The sequence below is a fragment of the Acipenser ruthenus genome, chromosome 42 (assembly GCF_902713425.1).
Source record: "Acipenser ruthenus chromosome 42, fAciRut3.2 maternal haplotype, whole genome shotgun sequence".
Classification (NCBI taxonomy): Eukaryota; Metazoa; Chordata; class Actinopteri; order Acipenseriformes; family Acipenseridae; genus Acipenser; species Acipenser ruthenus.
The window spans coordinates 1227716-1249105 of record NC_081230.1 but is presented as its reverse complement, the minus strand read 5'-3'; the positions used below and the strand labels follow the sequence as shown (position 1 = coordinate 1249105).

The following is a 21390-nucleotide window of genomic DNA, read 5'->3' as shown; positions in this document are numbered from 1 at the left end:
CAGGTGGAGGGGTATCTGAGAACTATGGGAGAAACTCTAAAAGAGCATCATGCTAAAGCTTCTGGGAGACAGAAACACTGCTATGATTTAAAAGTAACCCCTCAGAGATACGCAGAGCAAGAGATGGTTTGGATGTGACTTTGGGAAAAAAGGGTCAATCACCAAGAGTCCTTTCAAAATTGTCAAAAAGCTTTCTGATATCTTGTATGAAGTGGAGCAGTGTAATGGGGGGTATTGTGTAATTGTGCACTACAATTGTTTAAACCCTATGTTGCTGAGTACCTGATGTGGTCTCCCTGGAAACAAAACAGGAGGTTAAAAGCATTTCTGAAACCACTGATTCATCAGTAGGTAAATAGGGAAAAACAAACTTCTGAGTTAAGCTACCCTCAGTCATGCTCTCCCAGGAAGCAGTGTTAGGCATGGCTTGTGGCCAACATTTCCATTTGTGGGGAAGCGTCCTGAAACTAATGCAATTTGTCAGCCACATAATAATGTTAACACCCAGCCCGCTGTGCATGACTCAGAAATTGCCCCTAGTGAGAGTGCTGTTGAGACTGATGGTCAGGAATGCTCAGAAAACAATAATGTTAATTAAGGTGTCCCTGAAGTGGAAGTACAACCCAAAATGGTCCCTCCTGATACTTTTGACACTGGAACTGCCCAAGTGGATTCGGCTGAACCACTTAATGTGGAGAATTCTCAAAATCAAGCACTATCTGATGTACCTCAGAGAGTTATTAGAAGGTCAGTTTGGCAAAAATATTATATCCTGAATGTTTAGGGATAAGTGAACGCAAGGTCGTGTTCCTCTAAGGGAGGGTGTAGTGTGACAAAAAACTTAACAAGTACAGCTAATGCTGTGGTTATAAAATTACACTGGAGGACATCAGTGACACTTCATAAGTGAGTTGTTTGTGTATGGAAAAGTTGACAATTGTTACATAAAATTGCTTATACTGTTCAAGTAACATAAAGTTCTGTTTTCTTTTTATTACAGACAATTGAGGGTTTTCATGTACATTGAAATACACTTGGGTTTATATTGTAAAGTGTTAACTTTCTCAAGGTTATGTGGACTTGGTACTTTGTTGCGTTTACATGTAAAGTCTTTCATTTTCCTGGGAATGCCTACTTTTCCCCAAACGCTATGAAAATGAAGGAAAGTGGGAGGGGGTCAAGACCTCTTGATTCTCGTGCTTTTTAGCGTGAAAGTCACCAAAATGCTGTTTACATGAGCAGAGAACAGTCTCACGAGAAAGAATTCACGTGTCACCTCAAATTGCAATAAAAAAATCAGATTTGCTGATGGATTTTGATACGATGCATGCTGTTGCCAGCCACACTGCTTTTAATTTCACCCATAATCGGTCTGGGGCTTATATAAATACAATCTATTTTGCCTAAATACATTAAAATCGTATGAGCAGCATATATGAACCTGTTCTGTTAGTTAGGTTGTTGCAAAGATTAGCATACTGTATCTAGGTTTTTTATATAAAAAATCAATAGATGGAATAAAATTGTATTCATTATGTAACTCTCCTGCAGCAGCGAACACATATATTCTTCCAGTACTCTCACTCATCTATTGTCTTTTCCATGGCAAAAATGTTTTTAGAGCCGGAATACTTCAGTAGGCTGTTAAAAGAGCACAACTTTCTCTTGGCCATGTTTTGGTAGTACAACATCATTATGGAAATATTATTATATAATACATGGAATTTTATACAGCACTGTTGTTAATGTCTACATCTTATTGAGAAAGCATTACATTTGGAATCGGAATAAAGGAACTTATTATGCAATACAATTCACATCCAGTCTTCGTTTTGGCACTGTAGCATTTTCAGAATCATATTAAGTACAATTACATTAGGCTACCGTATTTTAAAATACAGGCGCACTCCACTTATAACATACCCCAGGGGACCATGGAAACCAGTATGTTATAAACAAAGTATGTTGTAACCATCATATAATTAAAATGCTGCAGAAACAATTAACTTTAAACTGTAATAAAACCAGGAAGCTGAAGTGCCAAACAACATGAGTTTATATCGCCTACATGCTGTTATTTTCGCTAAATCCATATTAGGAACAGTATGTATTAGTTTAATGCCATAAACAACAGAGTAAAGGTAAATATATACAGGTATAAATAATATTTGCCTGAAAAAGAAAGAAAACACAGGTCTACATGTATTTGCTTGTGATATGATTTCCCTTGCTGTTTACACACACTCTGAACGTAATGTCTACTTCTTAGCTTTCCTAGCTGTCCTAACTGTATCTATTTAAATTTAGAATAATAAATAATGTACAGGTTTTTTTTAAACTCAATCATAAATAGTGTTAATCAGCAGTTTGTAAAACTAAAACAAATGGATGCAGACCGATTTTCAGTTACTTTATTTCAGCGGATCACCAGCAACAGACATGGTAACCTCTTATCTGACAGCACTTTGAATAAACTTTATGAACACAACAGCACGATTACCAACACATGAAAAAAGTAGCGTAACGTGTCTTACACTGATATGCATTCAAATCATATTAAAAAATGATCGATAATAAACCCTTCATAAAACAGGATGGGAGTAAAATATTTAAATCATATATGCTGCTGTTATTTACGCTCCAGCAGTGCTTGGATTAAACCAAACAGCCTGAACAGAGCTCGACCACAGATGTTTTCTGAGAAAACCGCATTACTCATGGAATACGGAGGGAAATGCTTAGCAACCAAAACTAGTTCTTCATAAAATCAGCATAAAAACTATTAGAAAAACTAATTTTTTTTGTAATTCAGGCTCAAATGCTTAATTAAAAAAATGAATTTCGGGCTCCAATGCTTAATTACTTTGGTTCTCATGTGTAGCCTACATCCAATGTTTGAAGATATTAACGTCTAAAGTTGCACAAGGACTTTATAAACACATTGTACAGCCCCTCTAACAAACAAAAAAGTTGATATCTTAGACGAAATAATAAGTTATTTTATTCTGATATTTTACATTCTGACATCTCCCATTTAACTCCCCCCCCCCCCCCCTTTTACTGTCCCGGATGTACGTTTTATCCAAAAAAAATCTGTCTGGAATATGAAAACTATACGTTTTCAAAAAAATATCTGTCTGGAATATGAAAACTATACGTTTTCAAAAAAATATCTGTCTGGAATATGAAAACTATACGTTTTCAAAAAAAATATCTGTCTGGAATATGAAAACTATATGTTTTATCCAAAAAAAATCTGTCTGGAATATGAAAACTATACGTTTTCAAAGAAATATCTGTCTGGAATATGAAAACTATACGTTTTAAAAGGAGTATACGCTATAAACGAGTCTGTTTTAACCCGAGTAATTCCCCATTGAAACTTAAGGTTGCGGAAGCAACCCCGGTTCTCTGAAAGAGAAAATAGCCATCAACTAATGAGTATCACCGTCAGGTGATTGAATTCTGCTGAACTTATATGTAAAAGCTGCTGCTAGGATGTCAGCACCCCGCCCCTCGGTTGACTCTAGACCTGTCTCCCGCGAAGCAAATGCAAGAAGGGTGCACTGAAAGTCCATGCAACTCGCCTACGCATTTTGCTGAAGCAATAGCCAGCAGAAACGCAATCTTTAGGGACATGAGCTTCAGATCCACGGTATGGATTGGCTCAAATGGAGCTTTTGTGAGGGCTTCCAAAACTACATCAAGGCGCCATGAAGGAAGGCTAGGCATCCTGGGGGGACGCAACCTCCTTGCACCCTTCAGAAACTGGGATGCCAGTAAATGGTTCCCAGGTGATAACCCATTAATATGTATGTGACAGGCAGATATGGCTGCTAAGTACACCTTCAATGTGGAAGGGGACTTTACCTCATCCAGTAGTTTGTGTAGAAACTGCAAGATGACCACCATGGGGCAAGTAACTGGGTCCTGGCTCTGGGCCAGACACCAGTTCTGGAATAACTGCCACTTGTACGAGTACTGCGACGTGGTAGAAGGAGCTCTCGTGCTCTGAATAGTGGCTATAACCGCCGATGACAACCCTAGGGCTGACAGGCGTTCCCGTTCAGGGGCCAAACTAACAGCTGCATCAGCTGAGGGTTTGGGTGCCACAGATTGCCCTGACCCTGAGTGAGGAGATCCGCCCATAGGGGATCTGTCTCGGTTGGCCATGCAACAATTGCACCAGGGTCGAAAACCAGGTCCTTCTGGGCCACCGAGGAGCTACCAAGAGCACTGTTGCCTTCTCTACCCTGACCTTCTCCAGGAAGGCGGGGAGTAGTGGTATCAGTGAAAAGGCACACAGGAGATGGCTCAGCCACACGTGAGCCAGTGCGTCTACTCCTAAGGGACTGTCGTGATCTCTCATTGAGAACCAGAGGGCAGTGTGTAGACTCTCACGAGGTGAAGAGATCTACGTCTGCCCTGCCGAACCAGTCCCAGATGCACTCTACAACCCTGGGGTGGAGACGCCACTCTGAAGCCAGGGGACCTCCTCTGGAGAGGAAGTCCACTGCATAGTTGATTCGCTGTGTCCACCGCAGTAGCTGAACCATCATGCAGTGCAGGCTTGGGGATCTCAAGCCGTCCTGGTGGGTGATATATGCCACTACTGTCTGACCGCACCAGTACATGCCTGTTCCCAATTACTGGAAGAAAATGCCGTAGGCCGAGATCGACCACCCTGAGTTCCAGGATGTTGATGTGGGCTGAGGCCCACGGCCCCGCCCACATTCCTTGGGTCCCCACCCTGTTCCAGACTGCGCCCCAACCATGGTTGGAGATGTCCGTGGTGATCACTTCCCTCCGGAAGATGGGACCCATGCTTATTCCCTGGCGAAGGTTGGAGGGGGTCCTCCATCAACGTAGAGTTCTCCAGCAAGACTGAGACACCAGCAGTCTATGGTGTTTGTCTTGTTGTGGGTGAAGCGAACAAGTTGAACCAGGCCTGGAAAAGCCTTTGATGAAGTAGGCCCAAAGGAAGGGCCTGCGAGACAGCAGCCATCAAACCCAGCATGCGTTGACACAGCACCATGCTCACTCTTTCTCTAACCTGAATAGGGAGAGGCAAGACTCTATTGTGGCAACTCTCTGAACTCTCTTGTCAGTATGGCCTTCATGGACAACGAGTCCAAGTGAAGGCCTAGGAAATCCGATTGTTGGCATGGTGTGAGGCGGAACGTCTGCAGGTTTATCCTGAGGATGAGCCGCTGAAAGTGGTCTATGACCAATGCCGTGTGCGCCAAAACTTGCTCCTGTGACTGAACGCAGATGAGCCAATCATCTAGGTAATTCATCAGTCGGATGACCTGAGCCCGCGGGGTGCCAGAATGGCATCCATGCACTTGGAAAAAGTGTGGGGAGCAAGAGACAGGCCAAATGAGAGTATGCAGTACTCGTAATATTTGCCCTGGAACGCAAAGTGAAGGTACTTCCAGTGTCCGGGCCTGATGGCTACTTGAAAATACGCATCCTTCAGGTCCACGGTGGTAAATCAATCGCCTTGCCGAATGGCCTGGATGATGTGACGGTGCATGAATATCTTGAAACGTAACACCCGGAGGTGTTTGTTCAGAAGTCTCAGGTCCAAGATCACCGTCCTTCTTGGGCACTGGGAAGTACTTTGAATAGAAGCCCTCCTTGTGAGAGGAGGGGTCTAGTTCACGAATGGCATGCTTCAAGAGAGGTGCGAGGATTTCCAAGCTGAGAGCCGCATGTTGACTCGGGTCCTTCAATGCAGTTACTGTCACCCCCTGAAAGGGGGTTGGTTTTTCTCCTTGACCTCTCTGCTGCCTTTGACACTGTTGATCACTCTATTCTACTATCATCTCTTGCTGACCTGGGGATCTCTGGCACTGCTCTGGCCTGGTTCTCCAAATACCTCTCCAACCGCACTTACCAGGTAACCTGGCGTGGAGCAACCTCCACACCTCACCCTCTCTTAACTGGAGTCCCCCAAGGGTCAGTCTTGGGTCCTCTCCTGTTCTCTCTCTACACCTGCTCCCTGGGCCCCCTCATCGCATCCTATGGTTTCTCATACCATTTCTATGCTGATGATGCTCAGATTTTCCTCTCCTTCCCCACCTCTGACTCCACCATCTCCTCCCGTATCTCTACCTGTCTGTCTGCTATTTCCTCCTGGATGCACTCGCATCACCTCAAACTCAACCTCTCTAAATCTGACCTCCTTTTCTTTCCCTCTTCCTCCCCCTCCTCTGATCTCTCTATCTCTGTTCCTCTGGAATCTACCACACTCTCTCCCTCTTCCTCCGCTAAGAACCTTGGAGTCACCCTGGACCCCTGCCTTATTCCCAGCACATCTCCACTCTAGCACGCACTTGCCGATTCTTCCTGAGCAACATCCGAAGAATCCGACCCTTCCTCACCAACTATGCTACCCAGCTCCTGGTCCAGGTCCTGGTACTCTCCCGCCTAGACTACTGCAACTCCCTCCTGGCTGGCCTCCCTGCGTCCGCCACCCGTCCACTCCAGCTCATCTAGAACTCTGCTGCCCGCCTGGTGTTCTCTCTACCTCGCTTCTCCCATGCTACTCCACTACTCCGCTCGCTCCACTGGCTCCCGATCACCGCTCGCATCCAGTTCAAGACTCTTGTACTAACTTACAGATGCCTTGACCAGACTGCACCCAGCTACCTCCAGACCCTCATCTCTCCCTACACCCCCACTCGACCTCTCCGCTCCGCCTGCACTAGAAGACTGGCTCTACCTCCTCTACGCTCCCCTGCCTCCCGAGCCCGCTCCTTCTCCACCCTTGCTCCGCAGTGGTGGAATGACCTTCCTACAGATGTCAGGACTGCCCAGTCCCTGACCACATTCCGGCGCCTCCTTAAGACTCACCTCTTCAGACAGCACCTGTAGAACTCCTCTGTTGTATCCTGGGACACTATCACCCTTCATTTAAATATGCTTTATTTTGCTCTTATCTGCCCCCTATTTTACTGCATTTAATCCTGTACTTCAGAATATTGTAATCTGCCAAGTGTTTAACCTGTAGTATTTTGTACTTAATCATATCCTGATGTAACTATCACTATTTAATCACATCCTGATGTAACTATCACTATTTAATCATATCCTGATGTAACTTTCACTATTATCTGCTGTATTATTGAATTGTGGTTTGTCACACTTGGAAAAAAAAAATTATTGTATTTCTTGCTCTTATTGTATGACTTGTATTGTAACACTTGAATGTATTTGTATTTGCTTGCGATTGTAAGTTGCCCTGGATAAGGGCGTCTGCTAAGAAATAAATAATAATAATAATAATAATAATTTTAACTGGAATTTAAGGCTGTATCCAGCCCGCATAATCTTGAGCACCCAACTGTCATTAGTGCTGAGTTGCCAGTAGATTAACTGGGGGGAGAAAGGGTTTGGAGGCTGCTGCGTCCTTTCAGGGATGCTGAGCCTTTGGCTTCTCTGGGGGTGCAATTGCACGACCCCTGGGTCGCTGTTGATTGCCACCACCCCAGGTTGCCTATTGCCCCTTCTGTTCCAGGGCTGCTGACGCGGCCAATCGCACTGTGGAGCAAGTGCTGTTGGGTATGTCGCTGCAGTGCGGGCAGACCTCGGCAGAGGCTGCCGACCCCATAGGGGATGATCCTTTGTAGGAGGAGCAGGCTTCCGTGGAAACAGTTGTGCATACTGCTTCGAAGCCTCCCCGGTCTTTAGATTTTGCTGGAGCATCTCCTCCACTGCGGGACCAAAAGTGTGGCCCGGGGTGATGGGAGCATCCAGGAGTGAGGACTTGTCCTGCTCTGGTACCCTGGCTTGGGATAGCCATAGCTGCCGTCTGGTGACCACCAGGGCTGCTAGGCAATGACCCTCTGCCCATGTTGTGAGCTGAGCTATCCTGGTGACCGCCTCAGACACCTGGTTCAGCTCCTGTCTCTGGGACTCCGAGATGGTGTCACGGAGCTCCCCGATCAGGGACGACTGATAAATGGAGGGTAGGCTTGAGATATTCGAAAGCCTTGCCGTCTGTGTGCAAGGAGCGTAGGCCTTCTTGAGATGAGTCTCAGTGGTCCTACACTGCTTGTTTGGGTAGTTTAAGTCCTTGGCCAGGCCAATGCCAGGAGCCTGAACTAAGGCCTTAATGATGGCCGGAAAACCTCTAGACCACCATTCTTTGCACCTTGCATGGTCGAGAAAGCCTGCGCATCGGTCGCCGTACTGGGGCCGAAGCTGGATTCTCACATGACAACTGGACATCCTTGATGAAGTCTGGGAATGAGGGCAGCGTCCTCTTGTGTGCAGGCTTTTTAGCGGGTGGCCATTCCACCCTGAGGCAGCGAGCCGCTCTCTCAACCAGTGCCTCGAACCTGGGCTCTGATGTGGTGTCAGACTCTCGCTCCAGCTGGTCCAGCGAGCTGTTGGAATGAAAGGTCTCTTCTTGGTAGGAGAGGGAACCCTCCTCCTCCTCCTCCGATGCATGCAGGGAGAGCACGTCCTCCATATACTCCTATCTGGTTTCAGCCTCAAGGGCTGGAGCCAGAACTGGAGTTGGTTGGATCGCCAGTGCGGGGGGTTGGGCAGCAGTGGGGGGGAGTGTTTCTGATGCTCAACTCTCCATGTCGGCGAGCAAGGACATCGCTTGGTCACTGGAGAGGGGCTCCTGGAGAGCTCCAGCCGGGGTGGAGATCGAGTTGACGTCCCAGAAGGGGGAACAGACTGGGATGCCCTACTAGAGGGGGACCCCAGTCCCACTGACCTGCAGGACCGGCTTTTCAGGACGCGTTTCTGAAACTTGCACTAATCGCGCAAAAGGTCAGATCGACCAGAGAGGAACTCATGCGGGTCCTCAAGTAGCATGTTGCGACTGCATGAGCCACACTCATGGAATCCCGGTATAGCAAGGGTGAATGGACTGTATGTGCACAGGGGCAGGGGCACTGGCATGGATGAGGTGCATGGGTCGCACGGATGTGCTCGGAAGCACAGAGTCACGGGCATGGATGTGCACGGGGCACGGGTGTGCATGGGTGACTAATCAGAGAGAGTTAAACTGACTCCTGATCTAGACCAGCGGTTCTCAAACTTTTTACATCGCACCCCCCTTCAGCTTTATTATAATTGCTTACACCCCATCCCCGAAAATAAAATCAACTTGCATTATCAATACAACGGTACTGCTCACCAATATTCAGCTGTGTGCTGTGAAATAAAGCTTTGAAAATGTCAGTCTAGTAATATCAAATCCACTTGGAACTTTTCACGTGGATACTGTACATTCAGCTGCAGTTTACTGGTTAAATTACACGAAAACAATATGTACCAAACAAAACATCATGACGTTTTTTCTGAATATTTTAGTCAAGAGGCAGCTTTTTATACCTCCATGCTGCATTTTATGAGTGTTCTTCCTTAATTCTTTGCAGCTACCTGTTCAGCATTGTTGGTGTGTTCCTCTAGTTATAATACACAAAGCTCCATTTCATTATCTATGTACTCACTTTAAGAAAATCCTCCAGTAAAACTTTAAAAGACGATGCTGCCCACTCAGCACCCTACCTTGATTTTCTTCAGTTGAATTAAAAGAGGGCCAGGCTATTGATTATCACTCAGCTAACCCTTTGATGTTTGTTGCATTTTAAAATATATATTTCTTATGTCGATCATCGTTGGGATTTTGTGCTGCGTTTTTAAGTACTTTTCCTCTGATTATCAAATGTATTATTTATTATATTCTACTCAATGATTGTACCCTCCGTTGCTCTGTTGCTTTGTGTGGACTGGTGTCATTTAAAGGGAAGATGAGCTTTGTTTCCCAGGGTGCTGTTTAAATCCAAAGAGGAAGTGTTGTCACATCCGACCCTTCCTCACCAACTACACCACCCAGCTCCTGGTCCAGGCCCTGGTACTCTCCCGCCTAGACTACTGCAACTCCCTCCTGGCTAGCCTCCCTGTGTCCGCCACTCGTCTGCTCCAGCTCATCCAGAACTCCGCTGCCCGCCTGGTGTTCTCTCTGCCTCGCTTCGCCCACGCTACTCCACTACTCCGCTCGCTCCACTGGCTCCCGATCACCGCTCGCATCCAGTTCAAGACTCTTGTACTAGCCTACAGATGCCTTGACCAGACTGCACCCAGCTACCTCCAGACCCTCATCTCTCCCTACACCCCCACTCGACCTCTCCGCTCCGCCTGCACTAGAAGACTGGCTCTACCTCCGCTACGCTCCCCTGCCTCCAGAGCCCGCTCCTTCTCCACCCTTGCTCCGCAGTGGTGGAATGACCTTCCTACAGATGTCAGGACTGCCCAGTCCCTGACCACATTCCGGCGCCTCCTTAAGACTCACCTCTTCAAACAGCACCTGTAGAACTCCTCTGTTTGTATCCTGGGACACTATCACCCTTCATGTAAATGTGCTTTATTTTGCTCTTATCTGCCCCCTATTTTACTGCATTTAATCCTGTACTTCAGAATACTGTAATCTGCCAAGTGTTGTAGTACTTTGTATTTAATCATATCCTGATGTAACTATCACTATTATCTGCTGTATTATTGAATTGTGGTTTGTCACACTTGTACTTTGCTTGAACAAAAGTTATTGTATTTCTTGCTCTCATTGTATGACTTGTACTGTAACACTTGAAATGTATTTGCTTGCGATTGTAAGTCGCCCTGGATAAGGGCGTCTGCTAAGAAATAAATAAATAAATAAATAAATAAATAATAAATGAGTAACCTGGGTAGCTTGATTTAGACGCCTCCAGTGGTCGCTCCTGGCATGGGATATTTTTATTTTTTAATATATATATAAAAATATATATAACAAAGAACACATGCAAGCTATTGTAATACAAAACAACGGAATTTGTTACAATACCAACAACCAATAGAAATAATTAAAAGAAAGCCAACTCCCATTTAATGAGGAAATCAATATATTTTTCAGGAAAGGTTTAAAAGTCTACTATATATTTAACCTAGATTGGAATTGTTTGGACAGATTCTACAAGGAAAATGATTCAACAGCAATCCAATTTGAAGTCCATGTGTACAGTATTTTATTAGTTCAGGACTGACACGACACATATGATTAAAATAGACTTACTGTATGAATGTATATTTGTTTTATCATTTCTGTTCTCTTAATTGTAAAAGCTTTGGCAATACCGGAGGACTCTTGTCATATTAATCAATAATAACAAGACACAGCGGAAAACTTAGCAACTGCATATACTGTTTTTAGTGAAAATGATTGAGAAAAACAGGTAATAATAAGGCACAATAGAGTACTACTAAAAAACTATACTCAGGCTAACGGTTGCAAATTTATTGTTCACAGCTCACAGTTACCTGATAATATGAACAGTACAATTATTGAAATTGAAAAAAAGGAATTGACCCCAACTTTGCTAATCATCTGCATACCTATATCCAAAGACTATGCTGTGATTCATGAAGTATTTATTCTTAACTAGAGGGAAGAAAGGGACCATGAAATCATCAGCCTTCTGTCCCTCAGGAATGGTATCGCTGTTTTCTGGGTATGTAGCATCTGGATGGGCATCCATCCACTCTTCTAAAATCCTGAAAAAACAGATTATTATTTAGAACAGGAAGGGTTTCAAAGCAGATCTGAAGATTCATGGCTGGTTTCACAGACCCAGGTTAGTGCTAATCTTGGACTACTTAATGTTAATTTAGGTAAGGAAATCCAAGACTAGTGCTAATCGGGGTCTGTGAAACCAGCTGGTAGAGTTCAACACAAGCTCCTCCATGACGTAAAGGTTACTTGTAGGGCTCAAAATGTAACAAAAAATAAATAAAAATAAACTCATCCTGGGATAAGTACCTGCAAAGAAATTCTGCTTTATTTTACTGGAAATGTGCTCTTGAAATACAAATAAAACCTTGGTCTTTATACAACCTATTGGACATTTTTAAAACCACCTTATGTCTCCATGAACAACAATGAACGGGGTTAAAAACTCATGCTCGCCCGTTCGCCTGAGGTGAACTAAAATTGTTGAGGACTAGTTGATATCTGTGTGTCAGTAGTCCTCTTGGCGAGTACCGGTAAAGAAAGTGTACATATCTACTCATGTTTAATGCAGGAAAAGTCAATATTATAATGTAATCATTTAGTAGTACATGCCTATTCAGTTGAAGCGGTAGCTGTATAGTAGTATTTAGTATAGTACAACAAATCCAATTGTGATTGGTGCATTCCTCAAGCTTCATGATACTCTTTTTTTTTTAAATGGCGCATTGGTTGCAAGATCAGTGACATCGATGACAGATAAAGCCATCAAAGCGGGGAATTTGCTTTATCCTTAAGAAGAATGGCGCCTGGCGGTATAGTAATTGCAAGTGTGTTTTACTGGAGTTATGGCTGAGATAAAGAATACAGTATACATTTCTTAAATAAAACGAATTAATAAACAGGCTAGAACACCATAGGCTACTCTCAGTGGCTATCACAGTGCTACCGAGGTGCAGGGACACAGCAGATAGTTAATAAAGCCAAGGTGCGTTTTTTGTCCAACTGAACAATTAACGGTATTGTGAGGGAGCCAAGTGTGCAATGCATTTTTACTATTTTATATGTATACCCTGATGTTTTTTATCCTGTTTTTATTAAGTCAGCAGAAAGCCGATGTTTATATTATGTGTTCACTTAGGCCACCGAGTTCATTGGTACTACGGTACTGTATATTGTATAATAATAATACTTCTTGAAAACAAATAGTTCCTGACGTGCAGTGGGTTCTGTGAGCGTGAGTGCACAGGGTAAAGCAAAAAAAAGAAATTAAGAAACTAGGCTAGGTTCTGTAAATGGCACAGGAGGGGAAAAATAAAAACAACAGCCCTGCTGCAAGTGCATAATGCATATTTCCCACAGTCCACTTACTAGGTCCCAGAACATGATTGTTCTCTTTCAATTCAAAAATAGCCATCAACTAAATGGGTATCGCTGTCAGGTGATAGGATTTGTTGAGCTTAATATAAAAGCTGCCACTATGCCTCCGTAGGTCTGACGTCAGCGCCCCGCCCCTTGGGTGCTGAATAACTAGACAGAGCGCAGGAAGCTCAGTCTCTTTTTGCTTCAGCATTGACACAGGATTGAGCGTAAAGTATTGTTGTTCGCAACTATCTTTATTATTATTATATTCTACTCAATGATTGTACCCTCCATTGCTTTAATAAGCATGGTAAGCAGGCAGCTGCCCCTTCCCCCAGTTTATTTCACTGTTTTTTAGAATATTTTCTGAACTTTACGTTCGCTGAGTGCAGGCCGCAAATCACCGGGCTTTTTGCTCTCTTTACTCGGCTCAGCCCCCCTAAGCACTCAGCTGAGTTGCTCATGTTTTAGAGCTTGTTTTTTCACAAAACTCGCTCAGATTTTCAGCTTGCTGACTCTACTGAGTCTGCTCGCTAATTTGTGTATTAGTAATTTAAGAGAGTGTATTACTAATGAATCTGTTGTTGTATTTGTGTTTTTTCTTTCTTCACAGGAAGGAAACAATGAGTAGTGGTGCATGTTGTTGGCCCTGGGCCTACTTCAACACAGCAGGAGCAGTCTCGAGGAGGCCAGAGCTCTGCTCTAGACACAGCTACACACAGCTCTAAGGCACAGTTTACTTGTAAACAAACTGTGTATAGCTTAGATCACCCAATCTAATTTTTAATCGGGTTTTCTAGGGTGATTCGTCCCCAAACGTTTCTCACCACCTCCTCACAACAACATCAGTACATGAGAGGATGGAGAGGGAGTTCAGGCTGCTGTCTTGCCTCAATTTTTTGGATCAAGAGTCTCTGATCAGACACCCATGTGTGTCCGTGCACCAGACACTTGTGCGTGTCTGTTCACATCCGTGCATCACACTGGACCCCTGTGCACTCCGTGCACCCCGTGCTTCCGTGCACTTCCGTGCCTCCATACACCCGTGAAATTGTCTGTGCACTATGCCGGGATTTCACATCTGCGGCTCGTGCAGTTGCAAGATGCCGTCAGAGGACCCACACAAGTTCTGCGTCTCCTGTTTGTGGCCAGAACACGCTGCCTCAGCTCGACCTCACTAATTACACAATCCGTGCAAAATTTCAGAGTGTTCTAAGACCCGGTCCTGCAGGTCAGTTGGACTGGGATTTCCCTCTAGTAGGGCATCCCAGTCAGTCTGTTCCCCTTTCAGGGGTGACAGCTCGATTTCCATCCCGGCAGGTCCTTCTCCAGTGCCTGAGCGACACTCTTGCTCGCCAGCACAGAGAATTGAGCAGCGAGCACACTCCCCTCCTGTGAGGTGCTCACCCCCTCATAAACAACAGCTCTCCAGGTCTCCTTGGAGAAAACGCTCTATGAGTGGCGAGAAGATCTCGGCCCTCATGGATCCTGGTGGTTATGGGGCAGCAGACCTTCATGATGAACATGATGCCTGCCCCTGCCATTACCCAACCCACCATGTTGGCCAGTAGGCTGCCCCCTCCTCCAGTTCTGGCACCAGCCCTTGAGCCTGAGCCCATAATGGGCTATATGGAGGACATACTCTCCCTACAAGCATTCCAGGGTGAGGAAGATTTTCCCCCTACCTGGATGAGACAGTTCTTTCAGCTTGCTGGACAAGTTGGAGCTGGAGTCAGAGATCACACCAGTGCCCGGGTTTGAGGCAATGGTTGAGAGAGTGGCTCTCCGCCTCGGGGTGGAGTGGCCACAGGACCAAGAGCCCCCACGCTCTTGGTTCCATAACAAAGTGCTTACGAGCAAGAAGACACTACACTACACTCGGAGACCCAAAGGCAGGAGCTGAACCAGGTGTCCCAGGCGGTCACCAGGTTAGCCCAGCTCAGAGCCAGAGCAGAAGGTCGCTGCCTAGCAGCTCTTGTGGTCACCAGATGGCAGCTATGGCTGTCCCAAGCCAGGGTCCCAGAGCAGGTCAAGGCTTCGCTCTTGGATGCTCCTATAACCCTGGGCCATACTTTTGCTCCAGCGAAACTTAAAAAAACTGGGATACCTCGAAGCAATATGCACAATTGCTTCCGCAGAAGCCTGCTCTACCAGCAAGGAGTCCCCCCAGTGGGGCTGGCAACTTCCACAAGGCCTGCCCACGCTCGCAGCACAATTGGCCACATCAGCAGCCCTGGAACAAAAGGGGCAATGGGTGCCCTAGGAGAGGCGGCAATTGCCAGCGAGTCAGAGGTCCTGTGACTGCGCCCCCAAAGCAGCCCAAGGCTCAGCATCCCTGAGGGGACACAGCAGCTTCCAAAACCCCTTATCCTCCCTCCAGTTACTCTATGGGCAATTCAGCACCAATGACATTTGGGTGCTCAAGATTATACAGGCTGGTTACAGCCTTCAGTTCCAGTTAAAACCACCCCCCTTTCGGGGGTTAATAGTAACTGCAGTGAAGGACCCACTTCAACACACGTCTCTCAACACAGAACGGCAGGTTCCGCCCTATCTTGGATCTGAGACTTCTGAACACATAGCCCAGGCCATCCGGCCAGCCAACTGGTTTACCACCATGGACCTGAAAGATGCGTATTCCCACATACCCATCAGGCCCGGGCACTGGTAAGTACCTTTGCTTTACTTTCCAGGGCAGGTGTTACGAGTACTGCGTACTCCCCTTTGGCATGTCCCTTTCTCCCCGCACTTTTTCCAAGTGTATGGATGCCATTCTGGCACCCCTGCGGGTACAGGGCATCCGACTGATGAATTACCTAGACGACTGGCTTGTCTGCACCCAGTCACAGGAGCAAGCATTGACGCATACGGCATTGGTCACAGACCACCTTCAGCGGCTCGGTCTCAGGGTAAACCTGCAGAAGTGCTGCCTCATGCCAAGCCAACAATCGGATTTCCTGGGCCTTCACCTGGACTTGTCATCCATGAAGGCCACATTGACAAATCAGAGAGTTGCCACAGTCTTGCCTCTCCCTATTCAGGTTAGAGAAAGAGTGAGCATGGTGCTGTGTCAACGCATGCTGGATTTGATGGCTGCTGCCTCACATGCCCTTCCCTTGGGTCTACTCCATCAAAGGCCTTTCCAGGCCTGGTTCAACTTGTTCGCTTCATCTGCAACGAGGCAGACACCGCAGACTGTTGATATCCCAGTCCTTCTGGAGGACCCTGCATTGGTGGAGGATCCCCTCCAAACTTTGTCAGGGAACAATCATGGGTCCCATCTTCCAGAAGGAAGTGATCACCATGGATGCCTCCAACCATGGATGGGGCACAGTCTGGAACAAGGTGAGGACCTGCGGAATGTGGACAGGGCCTTGGGCCTCAGCCCACATCCACGCCCTAAAACTCAGGGTGGTCAGTCTCAGCCTACGGCATTTTCTTCTGGTGATCTGGAACAAGCATGTACTGGTGAGGTCTGACAACACCACAGTAGTGGCGTATATCAACCACCAGGGTGGCTTGAGATCCCCAAGCCTTCACAGCATTGCGGTTCAGTTGCTGCTGTGGACACAGCCCCAGCTGGCTTCTCTTTGAGCCGTCCACTTGCCGGGGTGAATCAACCACGCAGCAGATCACCTCTCCAGAGGAGGTCCCCTGGCCTCAGAGTGCCGTCTCCACCACAGGGTGGTAGAACGCATTTGAGATATGGTGGATCTCCTCTCTCAGGCTCACAAACTGCCAGCTCATGCAGCTATTGGTTGGCTGTGAGTCCCTTGGACTGGTAGAGACTGTGAAAGTCATGTAAAATGATGCTGTCAAAAACAATTCCCTATAAAAACCATTATTAGCTTGTTATTTTTTGGTAGAAATCTAGACAGAAACTAGGCTGTGTTAACAAACTTGGGCAGTATCCAGCTATATTAAAAACAAACAAACATAAGAACATAAGAAAGTTTACAAATGAGAGGCCATTCAGCCCATCTTGCTCGTTTGGTTGTTAGTAGCTTATTGATCCCAGAATCTCATCAAGCAGCTTCTTGAAGGATCCCAGGGTGTCAGCTTCAACAACATTACTGGGGAGTTGGTTCCAGACCCTCACAATTCTCTGTGTAAAAAGTGCCTCCTATTTTCTGTTCTGAATGCCCCTTTATCTAATCTCCATTTGTGACCCCTGGTCCTTGTTTCTGAATAAATGGACCGCAAAGAGTTAAAGGTAGCTCCTAATGCTTCCCCTATATCTGCTCCTGCAGTTCTCATACATACTTGTCGACAAAGCTGTGATGTACCATGAAGATAGGATCATTTACAGCGGTTGGAACGTCACACATGGTTCCATTGAAATAGTTGTGCACCAAGTTATGCATAGCAGAATTCAGCTGTCTGAAGTCCTGGGGAACATCAAACCCTGAAAGATTAAGTCAGAAAACAGACATTGTATTTGTATATATAATACTAGTAATCTTTGGCATGTTATCTTTTTAGGAGAAAATAGCAAGTGGCTTCCTATTTAGTACCTTGGCATTAATATATATATATATATAGTTTTTAATTATAGGGTTGCTTTTATATTGTTATTTTTTAATTTATAGTGCCCAGTTATTTCATCAATTTAAATTGTGCAATTATTTTATTGGGGAGAAAACGGGTTAAAAAATGGCCGATTCCCCCCCCCCCCCCCCCCAAAAAAAAACCCCCCAGCAGATCCTATTTTTTGTTTAAAAATGCATTCACCACACCTCATATGAAGGACAGTATAACTTTATGTTGTGGGGTTGTAGGGGCACCTTAAATTCTTCTTGCATATTTCACCCTGGATAAGGGTGTTTGCTAACAAAATAAATACAAATAATAATAATAATGTTTCCTTGTGCATACCTTCAAGAGTGTTTCTGAAGCTGTGTTTTACACTTTTGTTATATTCTCTCACGTCATAATTTAAGACTTCAATTGTTTTCTGTACATCACCAGATGTGGGTAGAGTATTACAAGTTGGGTCTCCACCAGGGTTTCGTAAAATAGAACTTTCCTCTAAATCCTGTATGCAGATGATTCCCAGAGAATTATTATCCTTATCGCAGATGGGCTAATGAATCAATATACAAAAAAGTAGATTAAAACAGATGCACACATAAGCATACATAGAACATGCACCAACTGTACCTAACAGTAACTGTAGTCTTGCAAACACCAGTGTTTGATATATATTGTAATGCAGAACTCCATGCAATTGTGTATCTTGATTCTGATCAATATATTCTATTACGTACAGTACCAATACATTCAACATTGAATTGGTGTTTTGCGCTATTATTTACCTTTTTTGGCTGTAGGGTAGCTTCATCTGTTCAAATGTAGGTTGTTTTTTTTTTGCTTCAGTTATTCCTGAAATATGCGTCCATTACATTCACAGTAAAATGGAATCTGGAGTTTCTAAACTATGCAGGGGCAGGGTCAGCCTTTTCCCGGTGGGGGTGGGGGTGGGGGTGGGGGTGGGGGCTCAGTTGGGCTCGACTGAATATTGGAGAGGGGCTGCTCTATACATCTTGTGGTGTGCAGATATGTGTGTGTGTATATATATATATATATATATATATATATATATATATATATATATTGTAAGACAGCAGGGAGGGGGTTAAATCCTCACTGCACAGAGAACGTGTGCAGAATGCGCAGTGGGCTTAGTTAATTGGTTTGCTTATTGTTTAATTTAATTTGTTAATTATTGTATTGTTTTGTTTTATTGTTTGTAATCCCTTGCACCCGGGCGTGATTAAAAATTAGAACCGGGTGCAGGGTATTTAAGAAGTGCAGCCAGTGTTCTCGTGGCTGCTGAGTAGAAGGAAGTAGGAGAGGTGCTCTGCTTCTGAGCAGTCTGGAGAAAAAAAGGTACAGTTTAAACCTGTTCGGTTTTGGGGCAGGTACACGGCTTAGCCGTCCTGCGAGTGAGTCAGGTTCCAGTGTGTATAGTAATCGCTCCACAAACGGAGTTAGGAGGTTGTTTGTGTTTTGTTTGGTTTGTAATTAAAAATAGCGCAACCGCGCGTTTAAAATCCATTTCTGTGTGCTGGGTCGTAGTTTTTAAAGGGGCCCGAACCCGAGTGAGTAGCAGCTCTTTCACTATATATATATATATATATATATATATATATATATAACAATATACATTTAAACGTGTGTTTTTATCTGTTATCCTCAAAAGTAGAATAATAATATATACACAGAAATACATGGTTTTAAACTTTACCGAGTGCAGCTCATTGGTGCAACACTTATTCACAATCAATAGGAAAAACAACTAAACCAATAAATAAACGAATAATACTAAATAAATATTAACAATAATACCAATAAAAAACAAAACATTGGTTAATACTAGCTAATGTACTGTATTGTTATATTTTAAAATATTTGCACATGCGAAGAAAACGAAACAAAAACACACATAAACTAAGCAGACCTACAACTTATTTGCCCTAGCCGATCGGGCATGTAAATAAAATGAAACCACTCTCAAAATACATATAATCTAATTATTAAAATAACAATGAACTTCAACCTAAATCGTCATGTGACGTGCTATGAGAGTATGACTCATCCGGTGCTCGCCCAATTATTTTATTATTATTATTATTATTATTATTTTATAAAACACAATTCTAAATACAGAAATCTTGTATTATATTTGGTCAATAACAGTCTCTGTAAGTTTCATCGTGTGAAATTCAGCAATTTTAACATTTTTGGAACACACTTAACTGTGGCCTTACTGAATATATTGCTTTCCCATTCTTTAGTGTTGCAAATTAAGCATCTGTGGCGCTGCAGCTTCCCTGACTTTCTAAAGCACCTTTTCCATCATGTAAATCTCAGGGTATCGGAGATCAGAGTATCGGTACTCTGTGTTACTGGTATTACCTCCGAGTCCATTTTTGTAAAAAAATAATTTTAATACCACCATTCTTTATCCATGTCAACAGACTAACTGTGACTTGACACACAAATAAGATCCTGCGCTGTTTTGTAATGCACTCTGGGAGTTGCAGTCTATAGCCTACACTGCTGAAGTAAACCTCGCAGCTGGGACAACAAAGTACCAACTACAGGCAGCTTAATGTAGCTGACAACCGCTCTCTAGTTTGGAAAGAAAACGGGGAGACACTCAGTAATTAGCGTTGTGCACAAAGTAGAGGTGCCACTTAAGTTTTTATTTTGTTTTCCTGGTTTGACCTTGCACTGGGAGGGGTGGCTACGGGGGGGCTAAGACATATCCCCCCCCCCCAGCGCTGCCCCTGGCCTGGCTCACAAATGTTTTCGAACACATATTAAAATTGGTACATTGTCATTTCTGTGCTCCACACAACATATGCATTCTATTTTGAACTACTAATTGAAATGTGTACTAAACAGTATATGTTTTTTACCCAGATGGTCTTCCTAAACTGCATGTAAACCAAGGCACTCTATGAGACAAATACAAAAATCCTACCTTCCACTTAGAAAATTGGGACTGAGGACTGATTAATCCTGTTGCATTACTCTCTCCAAAATAATCATTGTTGCAGATATCACAGTGATCTGTTTTGGTCCAGTTCCAGTAAGGAATAAAAAAGCTATCATCGCTAGTCATCTCTCTCACTTCTCGCTCAAAGAAAAGCAAGAACATTCGGTGCCAGAAGGGGAAAGCCGGACCTTCATGTGCAACGTTCCTCCCTGTCCCTTTGAGAGGCTTGGCGGCATAATAATGCATCCAGATGTATACGTCATACAGAGAGGCATTAATAAACTTCAATGTGCTATTTATGGAGGTATCATTGCTTGTGAGAATGGAGTATTTACTACTAATATTTGTTTTTGAATACTCTAGGTATTTGAAGAACTTTGTTTTCTCCTCTTCTGTCAAGCTGTGGATCTCTTTTCTTTCAGTCGTGTGAGTAATGTTACAATGATGGCCTTTAAATCCATGTTTACACAGGCCACAGTCAAACCCATCGAAATTGCCATGGCACCTGCAGAGGCTATGGTAGAAATGAAAGGGCCATTGCTCACGGTAGTCTATATAGTCAGTAGTTTGAATTGTTCTGTATGAATCACATTCGCCTCGCCCTGCTCGCACCCCACAAGGAGAGCCTTCCCATTCTGGGCAGCAGGTCTTGGTGTTGAGGGCTTCATCCGTTGTGCATGGTTTGGGGAAATGAGCATCCAAACTGTTTGGCAGCAGCAGCAACAACATCACAAACTGTAACATTTTGCCTTAGATTTATAGCATAACCAGCTATGAATATAAAAGGTAAGTTAAATGATACTTCTGTGAATGGATTGCCTTTTAAACACATCAACAACCAATAGAAATAACTGAAAGAAAGCCAACTCCCATTGAATGAGGTGATCAATATTTTTTGTCTGCTTTCAGGAAAGGTTTAAAAGTCTAAATATTTAGTTTAAAATAAATATTTATCATAGATTGGGATTGTTTGTACAGATTCCACAAGGTCAATAAGCCGAAAATAAGTAAACTC

At 44.3% G+C, this 21390-nt stretch overlaps 1 protein-coding gene across 1 annotated transcript; it reads right to left on the bottom strand.

Annotated features, from left to right (window-relative positions):
* Positions 1 to 10865: 10865 nt before the first annotated feature.
* Positions 10866 to 21183, bottom strand: LOC117962704 (tyrosinase-like). Its single transcript, XM_034910946.2, has 4 exons — positions 20361 to 21183; positions 17747 to 17954; positions 17135 to 17276; positions 10866 to 11556 (listed from the first exon to the last, which is right to left on the bottom strand). The coding sequence occupies exons 1-4, from the start codon at positions 21117 to 21119 to the stop codon at positions 11382 to 11384; spliced, it is 1284 nt and encodes a 427-aa protein (XP_034766837.2). The 5' UTR covers positions 21120 to 21183; the 3' UTR covers positions 10866 to 11381.
* Positions 21184 to 21390: the final 207 nt, after the last annotated feature.

What these genes read in the sequence shown, in the direction of transcription:
- LOC117962704 (XM_034910946.2), bottom strand. Translation starts at nt 21,119, where the DNA reads ATGTTACAGTTTGTGATGTTGTTGCTGCTGCTGCCAAACAGTTTGGAT. An exon ending in CTTCAGAAACACTCTTGAAG is followed by an intron (nt 17,277 to 17,746) that starts GTATGCACAAGG and finishes TTAATCTTTCAG; the next exon opens with GGTTTGATGTTCCCCAGGAC. An exon ending in CATCACAGCTTTGTCGACAA is followed by an intron (nt 11,557 to 17,134) that starts GTATGTATGAGA and finishes CTGTTTTTTCAG; the next exon opens with GATTTTAGAAGAGTGGATGG.